This window comes from Musca domestica, unplaced genomic scaffold (assembly GCF_030504385.1).
Source record: "Musca domestica strain aabys unplaced genomic scaffold, Musca_domestica.polishedcontigs.V.1.1 75, whole genome shotgun sequence".
Taxonomy (NCBI): Eukaryota; Metazoa; Arthropoda; class Insecta; order Diptera; family Muscidae; genus Musca; species Musca domestica.
The window spans coordinates 173,320-190,717 of record NW_026712393.1 but is presented as its reverse complement, the minus strand read 5'-3'; the positions used below and the strand labels follow the sequence as shown (position 1 = coordinate 190,717).

At 38.3% G+C, this 17,398-nt stretch overlaps 4 protein-coding genes across 4 annotated transcripts; 2 read left to right on the top strand and 2 right to left on the bottom strand.

Moving 5' to 3' along the window:
• Positions 1–2,044: 2,044 nt before the first annotated feature.
• Positions 2,045–5,089, bottom strand: LOC131806391 (uncharacterized). Its single transcript, XM_059130447.1, has 3 exons — positions 4,821–5,089; positions 4,586–4,753; positions 2,045–2,062 (listed from the first exon to the last, which is right to left on the bottom strand). Exons 1-3 carry the CDS (start codon positions 5,079–5,081, stop codon positions 2,045–2,047), a joined length of 447 nt encoding a protein of 148 aa, XP_058986430.1. The 5' UTR covers positions 5,082–5,089.
• A 3,475-nt stretch (positions 5,090–8,564) lies between these two features.
• LOC131806390 (uncharacterized) lies at positions 8,565–8,946 on the top strand. Its single transcript, XM_059130446.1, has 2 exons — positions 8,565–8,699; positions 8,770–8,946. The coding sequence occupies exons 1-2, from the start codon at positions 8,565–8,567 to the stop codon at positions 8,944–8,946; spliced, it is 312 nt and encodes a 103-aa protein (XP_058986429.1).
• Positions 8,947–13,767: 4,821 nt separating this feature from the next.
• LOC131806389 (uncharacterized) lies at positions 13,768–14,480 on the bottom strand. The gene is made up of 3 exons (XM_059130445.1): positions 14,220–14,480; positions 13,998–14,165; positions 13,768–13,938 (listed from the first exon to the last, which is right to left on the bottom strand). The coding sequence occupies exons 1-3, from the start codon at positions 14,478–14,480 to the stop codon at positions 13,768–13,770; spliced, it is 600 nt and encodes a 199-aa protein (XP_058986428.1).
• A 1,496-nt stretch (positions 14,481–15,976) lies between these two features.
• LOC131800498 (uncharacterized) lies at positions 15,977–17,025 on the top strand. The gene is made up of 3 exons (XM_059130461.1): positions 15,977–16,310; positions 16,371–16,538; positions 16,596–17,025. Exons 1-3 carry the CDS (start codon positions 15,990–15,992, stop codon positions 16,770–16,772), a joined length of 666 nt encoding a protein of 221 aa, XP_058986444.1. The 5' UTR covers positions 15,977–15,989; the 3' UTR covers positions 16,773–17,025.
• Positions 17,026–17,398: the final 373 nt, after the last annotated feature.

The window sequence follows — 17,398 nt, the reverse complement described above, 5'->3', positions numbered from 1 at the left end:
GCTGTGTGCTGCTGTTGGGGTTTTTTTATAGTCTTTGACTGCCATATAAAACGAAAACGTTTCTTGTTTTTATTATTTCTCGCCATTTGCAATGTTAGGTTTTCTGTTCTTTTTTTGTGGCTCTCGTAGCAAATGAATTGTAGCTGGGATTTCTAGCTTATGGAGTGCGTTCATTTCTTTTTTATCATTTTGGTCCTCCCGCCTTCTTTTCAGTTTTTACAAATTATTGTTATTTTTAGCATTTTTATTCCTTGTTTTTTTGTTTTTTTGAGAGTTTTTTTTTTGCCCGCAGTTTCTTTTATATTCCCAGAAAATGCTACTTAAATTACGCACATTTTCCGTTAAATGTTTTAAATTTATGTGAAAAAGGATTATGGATACTTCTTTGCGAATTTAGCGGAGGTTTATACAAGGGAAAAATCACCGGCATTTACTATTAAATTTTTATGGGTTACTTGGATGGAAGGGGCTTTATGGGAAGGACAAAGTTTTAGGCGATTTTAAAGTGAGGGCGTGACAGGCTGCAGAAACGGAAATTTAGTCTAGAAGGCATTTTTATACCCTCCACCATACTATGGAGGTATATTAATTTTGTCATTCCGTTTGTAACTCCTCGAAATACTAATGACAGACCCAACAAAGTAGATATATTCTTGATCAGCGTAAAATTCTAAGACGATTTAGCCATGTCCGTCTGTGTGTCTGTCTGTCTGTTGTAATCACGCTATCTTTCGAACGAATTAAGATAGAGGACTCAAAAATTTTGCACACGTGTATATTTTGCCAGTAGTCAGGTTAAGTTCATAAATGGGCCATGTGGGTCTACGTTATCATATAGCCCCATATAACGGTACCTCCCGATATTCGGTATTTTGCTGATTTTAGCGACATTATTCACCGGAATTGTTTCAAATTTGTCATTTGAAGTTCGAAATGGATACTACAGCCTAAGATAGAAAATTGTCTGTGCACGTCCACGTCTTCGTATAGCCCCCTTGTAACGGTGCCTCCCTATATTCGGTATTTTGATGATTTTAGCGACTTTATTTACCGGAATTGTTTCAAATTTGGTATTTGAAGTTCTCAATGGATAGTACAGCCTAAGGCAGAAATTGTCTATGCAGGCCCACGTCTTCGCATAGTCCCCATATAACGATACCTCCCGATATTCGGTATTCTGATGATTTTAGCGACATTATTGACCGGAATTGTTTCAAATTTGGTATTTAAAGTTCGAAATGGATACTACAGCCTAAGACAGAATATTGTCTGTGCAGGTCCACGTCTTCGTATAGCCCCCTTATAACGGCGCCTCCCTATATTCGGTATTTCGATGATTTTAGCGACATTGTTCAACGGAATTGTTTTACATTTGTTGTTTGAAGTTCGTAATGAATACTACAGCCTAAGGTAGAAAATTGTCTATGCAGGCCCACGTCTTCGTATAGTCCCCATATAACGGTACCTCCCGATATCCGGTATTTTTATGACTTTAGCGACATTATTCACCGGCCAAGAATTCATAAATATTAAAAACACATTTTTGGGTTAAAACCGTACCTTATGTGAGTTTTGGCAAAATTCTCCCACAAAACAACATTTTGGAGGAATGAAGTCAAAGACAGAAATATTCATCACAAAATTTCACTATAAGTTACCAAAGAAAATAAATCCCTATATCTGCTAGCTATCAAGAAAAAAAAACTTGCTTCAATGTTACCAATAAACACAAAGAAAGTTTCTTCTTTGAGAAAATTGTTTTTCGTTTTAGACAAAAATTTTAAAGACAGAATTGTTCTTCACAAAATTCCACTATAAACCTAAGAATGAAGTATGCATCTATCTATGACCGTTTTTCCGAAAAATACATTCGAAATTTATATATGAAAAGTACAAATTATGTTTTTACGTTTTTCACTGCCAATTTAACACCTTTCCAAATCAAAATCTCAATTAATGCTTTATTTTTTTGGAAAAGTACTAAAAGAAGAAATATTCCTCATCGAAATTCATTATAAACCACCATTTATGGACGATTTTTTGCTTAGAATCCGGTTGGCGCCTGAAAGAAACATAAAATTTAGTTTTAGGCGAAAATAGTTAAAGGAATAAGCATTTTACTAAAAATCGCAATCTTAAAATAAACCATTTACCTTATTTTAATAGTTTATAAGAAAATAACATGTTAAAAGACGACCTTGTCAACGAAATGTTCGAAAAATTCAACTTTATATTTATCCATGTAAGATCCTAGAAATCCAAATAAAAAGTCGTCCTTGTAAGGTCCTAGAAATCTTTAAAAAAAATCCTGCTTTACCGTCGTCCTTGTAAAGTCCTAGAATTTATTAAAAAATCCGAGTTTATAATCGTCCTTGTGAGGTCCTAGAAATTCTTGAAATATCCACCCTTATAGTCGCCTTTGTAAGGACCCTGAAGTCTTTGCAAAAACTTAAAAAATCCACCCATATAGTCATCCATGTAAGGTCCTAGAAATCTTTAAACAATACACCTTTGCAGCCATACCTGTTATGTCCTTGAAACCTTTAACAAAACACACTTATAATCGTCCTTTTGTCGTCTTGGAAATATATTAAAAATCCTTGTTTATAGTCGCACCTGTAAGGTCGTAGAAATCTCTAAAAAATTGACGTTTAGAGACGTCCTTGTAGGGTCCGAGAAATCTTTAAAAAGAAGCACTATTCAAATCGTCCTTTAAAGTTCCTAAAAACTGAAAAAAAACGTATTTAAAGACTTCTGTAAAAATCCACCTTTATAGTCATCCTTGCAAAGTCATAGAAATAGTCATTTTTATAAGGTCCTGGAAATTAAAAAAAATCCACCTGCACAGTTATTCCTGAAAGGTCCTAGAAATCTTTAATATATCCTTTTATATAGCCATTTTCGTAATGTCGAATAAATCTTTAAAAAATCCTCGCTTACCGTCGTCCTTGTGAGGTCCTAGAAATCCTTGAAAAATCGTGATTTACAGATGTCCTTGCAATGTCCATGAAATCTTAAAATACACGTTTACAATCGTACTTGTAAGATCGACGAATTCTTTAAAAAAAATCCACATTTAAAACCATCTTACAATGGTCCTTAAAATTTGAAAAAAATATATATTTTAAGAAGTCCTTGTGAAATCCTATAAACCTATAAATAATCCACCTTAATAGTCATCCTTGTGAGGCCCTAGAAATCAAACAACAAATTCACGTTGTGTGACCCAATAAATCTTTGAAAAATTTTAAGAGAATACGAAGATATTTTTAAAATATATCCATTCGTTCATCTTAGGTCCCCGAAATTTTGAAAAATCTACATTTATTGTAATCTTTGCGAGGTCTTAGAAATCTTAAAAAAATCCACCTTATTTTCTACTTTGTGAAGTCCTCGAAATCTTTAAAAAACATCAATTTAATAGTCATCTTGTTAAGGTTCTAGAAATCTTTGAAAATCCACCTTTATAATCATCATGTCAATCATCTATGTCAAGTCTTAGAAATCCTTAAAAAAATCTACGATTGCACGGTCCTAACGGTCCTAGAAATCTGTAAAAATCCACATCTGTAGTCTTCTCCGCGTTCTTCTAGTCCAGTCTTCTTCACGTTTTAAATTGCACTTGAAAGGTCTCCAATTTTTTTTTTTAAATTTTTACAGACGTCCATGCAGGGTCTGAGGAATCACTTTTCATTTTTGAAAACAATTTTTTTTTAAGTTTTAAATGCAAAATAATTTTAGAATAATTCGAATTTTAGGTTTTTAAATAACATTTCAATATGTTAAAATTTCTGATAGGCGAGTTTACTTGCGACATTTATTCTCGTCCTTTTTTCAATTTGCTTACTCTGCAGGGCAATTTTTCAGCATTTTTTTTTTTTTCACTCTCACTTTTCTGTCATTGTTTTTTAATTTTTTGAGTAAAAATAACAACACAAAAGAAATAGCCAGAACGAGCAATTTTTTTCCATTTCCTTTCCACTCACCCCCCTTCCCCCCCCCCCCTAAAAACTTGCCTCAGTTAAACTAAAAACGTTCAGACTTAAGTACCTTAATACCATAATTAAAAAAAAAAGTTCCGAATATTACCTATGTCCCTTTGCCCGCTGGAGTGGTAATTTGATTCAGCTTAGTAATTTTGGTACTAATTTACAAAAATTGCACCATACGCTACCCTTTGCGCCATGTGTGATTGTTTTGCCAAAATTCAAAGTTCCAGACAATGGTTTTATATATTTTCTAGCCTTAAGAACTACTAGAACTGCATATTCAAGCACTTTATGAGTTGTGGCGACCCCAATTTCCCCTACTTCGGTAGTTAAATTTTAGTTCACATGATCCTCCATCGAGATATTATTTCACTTTAATAAATTCACCAAAAACTTGAATACATATTTCTTTGGGACGTGGCCGATTCGACGTCGAGTCATAAGCCCTACTTCGGTACACAAGTTTATGGCGTCCCTCAATACTCAAGCACGGTGTCCACCATAAAAGGGCAGTAGTGGTAGATGTGCTATGGAGGCATCAAAGAAAGAACAACCAAATCAATCAATAAAATCAAAATTACTTCTTCCGAACTTACCCCATAGTTGCTAACACATTTGCGTTCGCTTTCAACAATGTGACGACCCCACATATGATAGGTCAGCGATGTTGGATCAAACAATGTTTCACAAAAATTATTCGTGGCCGACGATAATGGTGTTGGCTGCCAAGTTCCGCGATGATATTTCAACAATTCGGCTCTGCTCTGGGGAAGAGAATCAGGGGATTTAAGATTTTTTAATTTTTGTTCCCGTTATTATTTTTTGCCTTACACGTATGCGATCGTTGGGTTGCATGCCCTCCCAGTTACAGACACCACTGCCACCGATGGTAACACGACCTTCACTGTAAACCAATGTCACATTTGCCATATCAAAGAGATCGTGTATTCCCCGATTGCCCGGTATTTGGGGACAGTTGTCGAAAACCTCGTCATTGGCCAAAATGAATTCGTAGAGGGCGAAGGAGACAGGGGAGGCGTTGGATAATATTGAGACAAGCGAAATTAGTAAATTTGAGCTCAGGTCTATCATCACGGCGAAGCTTCCGACAGAAAATGAGGTCGGCAGTCGCCATGTAATGCATTTAAATACATCAAGAGGTGTGGAAAAGAGGATTTTAGTTGTGAATATTTATTTTATTTTCATCAACCCGAGGTGTTATTGGCGAACATGAAATGTCAGTCTGAAAATTGACAAGGTTTGTATCACCGGTGTTGAATATATACAGGGTGAGATGATGAAACTGAAAACCAACTTCAGACTGCTGTTATTTCCAAGCCACTCCTCTCCTCAGACAGCTGTTAAAATTATTCCAGTGACAGCTCATTATATTGTTTACAAGCGTACAAAAGCATTTTGGTGAGAATTTTCCAGAAAAAAAAATTTCGTGAAGTGGCTATCGTTAGAGCACTCCAGCTTTTAAATGTGAATAGATCTTTTGTATCTCGTACCATCGCTCGTTACCGTGATATTGGTAGCGTAGCCCGACGTCAAGAAAGTGGACGGAAGAAAACAGCCAAATCAACAGAAATGATTCGAAAAGTAAAGAAGCGACTTGATCGAAACCCGTGTCGCAGCGGCCGAAATATGACTCGTGATTTGAACATATCGCCATATTCCATTCGGCAAATATTGAAAAATGAGCTCGGTGTGAAGCCATTGAAATTCCAAAAAGTGCAAGAACTTGCACCGCAACTGAACGAAAATAGACTCAAAAGAGCTAAAGCATTGGTTCGCTTGGCCAAAAGTTGTGAACTGCCGAATTTGCGCCGGCCATGGTGATGGTGTGGGCCGGCCGCCATAACAGCCGATGGTCGCTCTCCGCCCGTATTAATCGACCGTGGCATTAGAAAAAAATGCCGAATATTAACGCGAAAATATTCTGGAGGGTGTATTAAAGCCTTGGGCACGCAAACATTTTGGCCGCAGACCTTGGACATTGCAACAGGACTCAGCACTCGCCACCCAAGAATGGTTACTAAATGATATTTCTCGCTTCATTTCCTGCTAATAATGACCACCAAAATCTCCGGATACCAATTCGTTGGACTATTGTGTCTGGAGTATTTTGGAAAGCAAGGTTGGCACTAAAAAATTCCAAAGTGTCGATCACCTCAAGCAAGCGCTTCGCCGGGAATGGGCCAAAATACGGCAGAGCAACATTCGGGCAGGATGTTACGGTTTCATTGGCCAGTTGAAGGCCACAATTCGTGCCAAATGTGACCAATTTGAACAAATCTGAACTTATTCTAAAATTTGATGCTATTTCCGACATTTTTTGCTTTCCCGAAGGAAATAGCCTGGTGTGGTTAGATCCGGGGAACAAGAGGACCCCCCTATAGCTTCTACGCGAAATTATTCTTTCACCAAAGATGTTGCGTCAAAGAGCCATTGTGGCCCTCGTACTCTGCGCTGTGGTTCCGTCCTGTTGGAAACATATTTACTGATGGCTGGCCGTACACAATTTTCCGGCTGGCCTTACACAATTTTCCAACATGGCCCAATATAGAACACCACTGATCCTTTCTGAAGAAACATCACACTAAACAGGTTGTAATTAAGGAAGTACTCTCGGGCTTTCCGTAGCTCATGTCCTACAGTTTCGTTTGTTAACGAACCCATTTTATTGGAAATGGCCTTTGTCACTCATAACTAAGTTATAAATAAAATAAGAATTCTCTTGTGCCTTTTGCTGGAAATAAATTGTATAGTCAAGTCGTTGCTGGTAACCTGTCGGTTTCAATTTTTGGACAAGCTAAATTTTGTATAGAAACATTTTTATGGTATGCAAAATTCGCTGCAGCGACCCTCTTGAGAGGCCAAGTTGTGTCGAACCTCTCCTAGTTGATATTTCTGGATCCTTACGAATACTTTCCTGTACCACTTAAATATTGTCCAACGTTTGGACAGTTCCTAGTCTGCCGGAACCAGGAATGTTCCTTACCGCTTTTTGCAGAGTCAATACAATGAACCGTTGATTTGAAAAGTAAACTCCTATGATTTGGGTACGTTTCTTAGTTGTGTATTGCTACATTATAAATTATCCAAGTCTTCTTTGCAAAATACGGAAAATAAAATAAAAAGTTATAAGCTCGTTTGAGGTCCATTAGCCCGTGTGGTTATTCATACGAATCAAAGCATAAAAAGAATTTCGGGCTCTTAGCCAAAATTCTTTAAAATCCTTTATATAGCCTTGACCCTATTTTATTACTGCATTTTTTTAGCACAGTCGAGCCAAAAGAAGAACCGAATATTTCTTTTAATTTTCCTCAAAAATGTACAGGGTTGTCCATATTCGACGGACCCATGTTTTTTTTTTTTAATCAAAGAAAAAAATAAAAATTTGGCTGTTGGCAATGTTAATCATTTAATTTGTTCCAAGTAGATTTGTTGACATCAATTTTTGAATATGATATCTCTCAAATGGCCGCCTCTGGCGTTGATGACGTATTGTGCCCTTTTTCCTGCATTTTCCATCGTTTTTTGCCAACATTTCGGCCGGAATAGCGGCTATTTCTTCACGAATGTTATCCTTGAGCTCTTCTACGGTCCTTGGCTTGTTAACGTAAACCCTTGACTTCAAATATCCCCACAAGAAGAAGTCAGGCGGCGTCAAATCGGGCGAACGCGGTGGCCAGTCCAAATCACAACTTTTCGACATCAAACGGCCCGGAAACAAATTCTTCAGAAAATCGATTGTTATGCGACTTTTCGGTGGAGCGCTAGAACTGCCTCATACGATTTCGACGAATAATTGGCATCACAAAATTGGTCATCATGTCGCGATAACGCTCCTGATTGATGGTAACAGCATGGCCATTTTCATTTTGGAAGAAAAACGGTCCAATGACCGTTTTCGCACCAGCGCCTCACCAAACTGTGACTTTTTCGTCGTGAAGAGGCACTTCTTGGATCTCCTGAGGATTTTCAGTGGCGTAAAAATGGCAATTTTGCTTAATTACGATCCCATTCAATGTGAAATGGGCTTCATCGGACATGATAATTTTGTTCCAAAAGTGCTCGTCAAGCGATGTGACATCTCTGTCAAAAGTTATGGCGTTGCCAGATGGGTTCGTCGAATATGGGCAACCCTGTATTAACATTCTAGTCAGCAAAAGCCAAAATGCAGTTATGAATAATGCAGCCAAACCTAAATTACTGTACTGACTTTCAATACGAAATTGCATAATAGAATCCACAGTTTCGTGTGAAAAACCAATCTGTGTTTAGATCTTTATCTGACAGGTTGTGTTCTGAAAACAATTAAACTATTTACACCTCTTATCGATTAACAATTATGACCTCGCTTTTGAGCCTGAATGTGGTCATATTTCCGCTATATATAACACTGAAATGGAGAACAGCACGTCTATAGAATAAATATTTTCCGCGATGATAAAACGTAGTTCAAAAATCCTAACCTTGCTTTATTTCCTTCTGTCGCTCGGCCCTGTATATGGAGCACTCTATGAATTTATTTTGGACAACGATGAAGTTTTCGATAAATGCCCCGGCATGCCGGACAACAATGGCATACACGATTTATTCGATATGACAAATATCACAATGGTGTACCGGGAGGGACGTGTTTACATCAGCGGAAATAGCGCCTGCAAATGGGAGGGTGTGGAACCAACTGATCGGATTACTGTATGGAACGAAAGAAATGGGAACGGTTGTGGAAATAAAATCTAGTAACTCTTACGATTATCTTCCACAGAGCAGGGGAGAATTGTTAAAATTCCAACAAGGTGACTGGCAGCCTACGCCAATCTCAGCATCCACCGATGACTTTTGTGCCATACAGTTTGTCCCCACCTCGCTGACATATCCGGTGTGGGGTCGTCACATAAATCGAGAGGATCGCAAATGTGTCAATAATTTTGGTGTAAGTTAGATGTTGTCAAAGATTTTCTCAATGGTTTCACTCTGTCTCCCTAGCAAATCTATCATTACCGGCCATTTGCTTTCAATACCAAGTACAGGTTCTCCCACAACATGGAGGGCCGTCATAAAATTGTTGTGACAAAAGAACTGTGTGTCCAGATTTTTGGGGAATTTGTAAAAGTGAAATATGTTAATTAAAATTCGTGGTGATTATTAGGAATTAAATAAAAACGGTAAAAAATGCAAGAAGTTCTGTTTGGAAGCCCTCAATGCATAAATTTGCATCAAAAATTCTTGATTTAGGTCTAAGATGTTTTGAATGAATAATTCACCTTTAAACTCATAATCTAATCATTGACCTCTAGTGCCAACAGTTATTACTACAACATAAACTAAGGCTACCCCACCTAGCGGAAAAAGAAGAAACTACAGAAACGCGTCACAACACATTTGACCGGCATCGATCTGAGTATAAACCGCCGTCAGAATATAAAAGGAGATGCCATGCCAACACCAGAGTTGAGCAATCTTGTTCACGAAGCGGGTCGATCTTTCTCGTTGCTTTTCTCATGAGGAACTAGTTCCTGAACATAGTTCCTCCATTTTAAATGGTACCGATTGGTTATAGTTCATTAGAAAAATTGTCTTTAATCGTTCATTTTCGCGGAATATGAAAATTTAAATAAAGAACGATAATAAAATAAAATTGAAGCAACGGGCTGGGAAAAAGAAAGATAGACGAACGAAAAGAGATGAAACGAGATAAACTTAAGAGCTCGAGCTAGTTCACTCGAATTTGTTCCTTCCGGAACTACCCAAATCAATTCAACTCTCGTGGAAAGAAAAATATTTTTATCTTGTTTGGGCCTACATCCGTAGAGCAGACAGTTTCTATGGATCTCATTCTGGTAGGTCGATCTACGATAGAGCGCAAGTAGATAGAACAGACGTCTTTATGACAAGAACTGCTCTATAGAGTTGGATCATTCCGGAACGAAAAGAGCTATTCTAAGTTTTATATTTACTTTAATTTAATGATCTGAACCATAATTAAATCCCTTTACTTGTAAGGTAACTAAACCTACATATCTCATATTAGGATAGGGAAAGACCGATATTTTCTGAACCTAAGTACACAGTTCTTTGTCACTTCCCTTTAAATGAGCAATATCTGTTCGCTCTTGGGTATTTTTTCGACTCCAATTTGCTTTATTTCCCTGAATCTTTGCTGCCGCTCTCGTTGCATTCAATCCAGGGCTAGCCAAAGAGCTACTAAAATGAAAAGAACGAGGCGAACGAAATAGTTCCTCAGGAAACTAGATAATTCAACTATACAGCTCTAGCCTTTATCGACAGATGTCAGTTCATAGATAATAGCTTATTTGAGGATATAATTAGAAACATTTAAGATTTCTTCCGGCCTTCTTGGACAGCTGTCAGTTCCCTGATAAGAGCATAGTTAAGAAACGCGGTAACGTTTTTCGCAGGCTTCCTTTCAGACTGAACGTCCTGATACCAAATTCTCGCATTCGATATTAAAAAAAGGTAGGAAAGGAACCATTGATCTCGATGGAGCGATAAACTATAAGGAACGATTGAGGTGAGAGGAACGACTGAACTAAAATCAATTTAATGAACGAACTATTTCATCTTGAGAAAGTAACAAAAAAATATAGATCTGCTCAGCTAAATCGCAAAACTATACTTCTCTGGTCTTCGTGGGTAGATGCCAGTTTATAGATAATAATTGAGGGCATGCCTAGATGCTTGTACCATGCGAATGAGCTGCGAGCTCGAAAACATTCGCAGCCAGTCCCCCTTTCTAGTCTGAATGCGCCGGAATAAAATTCTCGCATTCATAGCGAAAAAAGGTTGGAACCAAAGGGAACGATTGAGCCGGAAGGAACGATGAAGTGAAGAGATATTAATCAACGAACTACTTCCATTTGAGAAAATGAACGAGAAAGATTGATCCGCCTAGTGAAGTAGATCGCCGAACTGTACTGCTCTGGCCTCTTTGGACAGATGCCAGTTCATAGATAATAATTGAGAATATGGTTTTAGGGTGCAGAACACCTGCCGCCAGTCGAACTTTCCCCAGGCTGAACGGTCAAATTCTTGCATTTTTTATCGAAAAAAGTTGGAACGAAAAGGAACCTTTGATCACGACCTTAAAGGAATCTAAAAATAACTAAACAAACGACCTAGTTCCTCTTGAAGAAGAGTAACAACGACTATACTGCTCCGACCTAGCATAGCAATGTTGAGGATACGAATCAGCTACGATCCCGGACCTATTTTCCGCCAGCAAATGAGAAAACGAATGAGAATATAGATCTGCTCAGTGAACTAGATCGCACAATTATATAGCGTTGGCTTTCTTGAACAGATGCCAGTTCATAGATAATAGCATTATTGAAGGTGCGATTAGATACTTTTAGGATGCTGATCAGCTTCAAACACCGAAACATTGGCAGCCACTCGTCCTTTCCAGGCTAAACACTCTGGGACCAAACTCTCACTGAATGGAACGGGCGAACTAGAAGAACTAGATGATCGACCTAGTTCATCTTGAAGAAAGGAAAGAGAAATCGGTCATGCATTCTTTTATTCTATTCTTCGAACTATTCTTCTCTTGCCTTCTTGGACAGATACCAGTTCATAGGATGTTGAACAGAACTTGAAAATATTTACCGCCAGAAAATGAGAAAAGGTACGAGAAAATTCGGTCCACTCAGTGAAACGGATAGCACAACTATACAACTCTGACCTTCTTGGGCAAATGTCAGTTCATAGAAAATAGCATAGTTAAGGTTATGATAAGATGGTTAAAGGATACGGATCCGCCACGAAATGGGAAACATTGTCCATCAGCAAATGAAAAAAAGAGTTTGAAAAACAGTACTATGTCCACTGGAAATATTATTTTGGTCAGTAAAAGCTAGTGCAATCAGAATATTTAGTGTTGGATGGTACTTATCTTCAGGATGAATAACAATCTTAAGTGAGGGCTGACTTCACATTTCAGAATATTTAGATTTAAAAGCGGTGATTTAAATATTTAAATTTAATTTGTTTTTGATGTATGAAACGATGTTATCTTCATTCGTTTCGGCAGATCTACCAGTGAAAATTGTACGTTTTGATTCAACAACTTTTAAATTTATGGGACTTGGAGAGATAGGAATGTATAGCGTGTTTGGAGTTTTAGGCGTTACCTGCGGCGAGAAAAATGTTTTTGAACGGGATAGAGTAAGCTCTGTTCTGTTTTTCTCACTGTTTTCAGAAAAGTTATTGTCTTCGGAATGCATTTCGTTAATTACAGGGTTGCCCATATTCGACGGACCCAAGTTTATTTTTTTAAAAAATCAAAGAAAAAAATAAAAATTTGGCGGTTGGCAATGTTAATCATTTAATTTGTTCCGATAGATTTGTTTACATCAATTTTTGAATATGATATCTCTCAAATTGCCGCCTCTGGCGTTGATGACGTATTGCGCTCTTTTTGCTGCATTTTCCATCGTTTTTGCCAACATTTCGGCCGGAATAGCGGCTATTTCTTCACGAATGTTGTCCTTAAGCTCTTCTACGTTCCTTAGCTTGTTAACGTAAACCTTTGACTTCAAATATCCCCACAAGAAGAAGAAGTCAGGTGGCGTCAAATCGGGCGAACGCGGTGGCCAGTCCAAATCACCACTTTTCGACATCAAACGGCCCGGAAACAAATTCTTCAGAAAATCGATTGTTATGCGACTTGTGTGCGGTGGAGCGCCGTCTTGTTGAAACCAGAACTGCCTCATACGATTTCGACGAATAATTGGCATCACAAAATTGGTCATCATGTCGCGATAACGCTCCTGATTGATGGTAACAGCATGGCCATTTTCATTTTGGAAGAAAAACGGCCCAATGACCGTTTTCGCACTAACGCCGCACCAAACTGTGACTTTTTCGTCATGTCAGAGGCACTTCTTGAATCTCCTGAGGATTTTCAGTGGAGTAAAAACGGCAATTTTGCTTGTTTACGGTCCAATTCAATGTGGAATGGGCTTCATCGGACATGATAATTTTGTTCCAAAATTGCTCGTCATCTTCGGCCATTTCGAAGACTCTTTGGGCCCATTCCAATCGACGAGGCTTGTCCGCAGGCAACATTCTTTGCGTCAATTGAATTTTGTACGGGAACAAATGCGAATAATCCGTTGTAAAGTGGACCGAGCCATGACCAACTGCTGAGAACGGCGTTTTTGGGATGTTCGTGGGGACCTCTCAACACTGGCTCGTACGGCAGCGATATTCTCGGCCGATCGCCTTGGTCGACTTTTATATGGCCTCTGCGGATTAGAAAGAGCCTTACCTTACGTTTAATGGTAAAAATCTGCTTGGACTGACGCTTCAGACGCGGTATGTCATTAAGCGATGTGACATCTCTGTAAAAATTTATGGCGTTGCCAGATGGGTTTGTCGAATATGGGCAACCCTGTACATTCTCAGAAATTATTTGAGTATCAGTGTTGGCTGAAGAATATCAGCAATATCATTTAGGTTTTCCTTTTCCGTTTAGAATCCAATCGAGACTCGAAAAAGTCATCTAAAGACGATGTTTTGTCCAAGAATTCCTTGTATTTTATAAATTTAACCATCAGTGAATTATGTTCTAGGCTGATTTGATTAAATCCAGTACGGCGTGTAACAAATGCATGTCTATTTGTAGTACAGTTGCGTTTAAGTCATTTAACCTATGTTAGTATTAAGATTTGATTTAATAAAATAAAAGAATATAAACTCTCAGAATATCGACCCATAATGTTCGATCCAACTTCCAACTTTATTATTTCACTTTAATAAATTCGCCAAAAATTTGAAAACATATTTCTTTGGGACGTGGCCGATTCCACAAGTCGTAGGCCGTTCCTTTGACAACAAGTTTATGGCGTTCCTCAACATTCCAGGGGAACTGAAACACGGTGTCCACCTCAAAGGGTTCATGGTGGTAGATGTGCTATGGAGAAAAACCAAAGAAATTTTTAATAAAACGAAAATCTTTACCTCCTGACCTACCCCGTTGTTGTTAATACATTTCCGTTCACTTTCATGGATGTGGCGGCCCCACACTTGATATGTCATTGATGTTGGATCGAACAATGTTTCACAAAAATCAGGCACAGCTATCGATATTGGTGTTGGCTGCCAAGTGCCGCGATGGTATTTTAATAGTTCGGCTCTACCCTGCGTAGGAAGAACTTTAAAACATTTAAGTTTTATAATTATGTATTATCTTACACCTATGCGATCGGTGGGTTCCACACCTTCCCATGCACAGGGTCCCCAGCCACTAACGGTGACATGACCTTCACTGTAGGCCAATGTCACATTGGTTATGTCAAATAGATCGTGGATTCCGTGATTGCCTGGTATTTGGGGACAGTCGTCGAAAACTTCGTCATTTTCTAAAATGAATTCGTAGAGAGCGAAATATGCAGGCTGGACGGAATATAGTAAGCAGACAATCGAAATTAGAATGATGGGCCTTGGTTTTATCATCACGGAAAAGCTGGCGATATGGAATGAGCTACCGAATTTTAGTACAATGCGCTTATATACTTCGAAAATCCACAAGGGGTGAGCAATAGAGGAATTTAATTGAAAACATTAATTATATTTTTCCTCAATCAGAGGTGCTAAAATTCTAATTGGTTTTACTATTCCATGTCAGATAAAAATCTGAACACATGCTATTTCCGACGTCAAGGAAGTGGACGGAAGAAATCAGCAACATCAGCAGAAATAGTTCGAAAAGTAAAGAAGCGACTTGAAAGAAACCCGCGTCGGAGTGGCCGAGAAATGGCTCTTGAACTGAAAATATCGCAATATTCCATTCGGCAAATATTGAAAAATGAGCTCAGGCTAAAGCCGTTGAAATTCCAAAAAGTGCAAGAATTTACACCGCAACCGGAAGAAAATAGACTCAAAACAGCTAAAGAGTTGCTTCGCTTGGCCGAAAGTGGTGAACTGCCGAATTTGGTTTTCTCCGATGAGAAAACATTTGTTGTCCAGTTGTTTGTAAACAAACAAAATGATCGTGTTTCAGGTCAGCTGAAAATGTGCACCTTCGGTTGGCCAACAGAACTCAAGCGCCGGCCATGATGATGGCGTGGGACGCTATAACAGTCGATGGTCGCTTTCAGCTCGTATTATACGACCTTGGCATCAGAATAAATGCCGAATAATATAGCGAAAATATTCTGGAGGGTGTATTAAAGCCTTGGGCCCGCAAATATTTTGGTCGCAGACCTTGGACATTCCAGCAGGACTCAGCATCGTTGTATATGTTTTTGAGTGCGATTGAGGCGCTGGAAAAATCTAGAGTTGACAATCGAAGAGAGAGATTGGATTCTATTCTCATTTACAAGCATCGCACTTAGCACGCGTCACCCAAGAATGGTTACAAAACGAGGTTCCTTTCTTTTCCAGCGCACAATGGCCATCAAAATCTCCGGATACCAATCCGTTGGACTATTGTGTCTGGAGTATTTTGGAAAGCAAGGTTGGCACTAAAAAACACCAAAGTGTCGATCACTTCGCCGGATATGGGCCAAAATACCACAGAGCAACAATCGGGCAGCGTGTGACGTTTTCATTGGCCGTTTGAAGGCCATAATTTGTGCCAAAGATGGCCAGTTCGAACAAAATCCAAACTTATTCTAAAATTTGATGCTAGTTCCGACATTTTTTTCGTTTATTCAATAAATTTTAAAAAAACATGTAAAAATTTTGACTTTGTGGCAGTGTTTTTTATCGCACCCTGTATTTTGTTTAATTAAATGATCGCAGTCAAAAATATTTTTTTTGTTTTTGTCAGCAAAAGTCAAAATGCAGCTACGATTAATGCAGGTTAACCGAACTTGCAAAATAGAATCACTGTATCGCGTGAGAAAAATCTGTGTTCCGATAATGATCTTACAAAGTTTGTTTTTTTTTTTTAAACAATTAAACTATTAACATCTCTTACCGATCAATCATTATGATCTTATTTCAACCCTAGATCTGGCCATGTTCAGGCTATATAACCCCAAAATTGAGAGCAGCTCGAGCATTGAATCAATATTTTTCGCGATGTTAATACAACGTTCAAAAGTGCTAACCTTCCTTGGTTTCTTGCTGCCAATCGCCCTGGTATATGGGACACTCTATGAATTTATTCTGGACAACGATGAAGTTTTCGATAAATGCCCCGACATGCTAGACGGCAAGGGCATACACGATTATTTTGATTTGACCAACCTATCAATAGTGTACAGGGAAGGTCGTGTATTTGTCAGCGGAAGTATGACCTGCAAATGGGAGGGTGTGGAACCCACCGATCGCATTACTGTATGAAACGGAGAAATGTAGGCATTTTGGAAATTAAATTTTTGTTACTCTCACCCTTAGATCAGATCAGAATTGTTAAAATTCCAACAAGGTGGCTGGCAGCCAACCCCAATCTCGGCATACACAGATGATTTTTGCGCCATACAATTTGCTCCAACCTCAATTTTCTTTCCGGTTTGGAGTCGCCACATAATCGAATGGGATCGCAAGTGTATCAACAATTACGGTGTAAGTTAGATGTTGGATATTCTAAAGGATTTAGATGTTTTCACTCTGTCTCCATAGCACATCTATCACTACCGGCCATTTGCTCTCAACACCAAGTACAGCTTTTCCCAAAACATGGAGGGCCGTCACAAAATTGTGGTGAGAAGTGTAGCATATGACGACACCTCGAATCGAAAACGCCCGAAAGAATTCTGTGTTCAAATTTTTGGCGATCTTGTAAAAGTGAAATATTAAGTTTTAAATGCACGATTCTCATAAACAAACAAACTTTTAGGGACCTTCGAAAATGGCAGACTTTTCAGGAAATATTGAAGATTAACTTGTCAAATGTTAGAAATTTTTACAAGGACTATTTCTATTAAAAGCCATGGATTTTTAAATCCAAGAATTGCTTTTTTAAAATATATTTAAGGAATTTCTAGCCAAAAAATAGTGCAGTTTTTAATTTTTTTTCAACAGCTTCTTCCTGGTCAAAAATCTTACAAAAACCCCGTATTGGCTTCCCAGATATCTTCTAATAGTGAAGTTTTTAAAAATACTTTCTACAATGGCCTTTGAAAATCAATTTTAAGATTTTATTGCAGAAAATCGGGGAAATCCTTTCTAGAATAGAGGATTTGTTTTAAAGTCCTTTTTAATGGTCGGTAATTTTTTCAAAAACTTTCTAGACGATTTTTATACCCTGAGACTTATTGCTAAAGAGGATATATATAATTTCATACGGCTAAAACGTGACTCATCGAAATAATCGCATTAGACCCTAGGTCTCTTTGGACCAAGTCGGTTTCAGAACATTCGATCTATGTCCGTCTGTCTGGCTGGCTGGTGTGCACGACAACTCTCGAAGGGAGTATTTAATT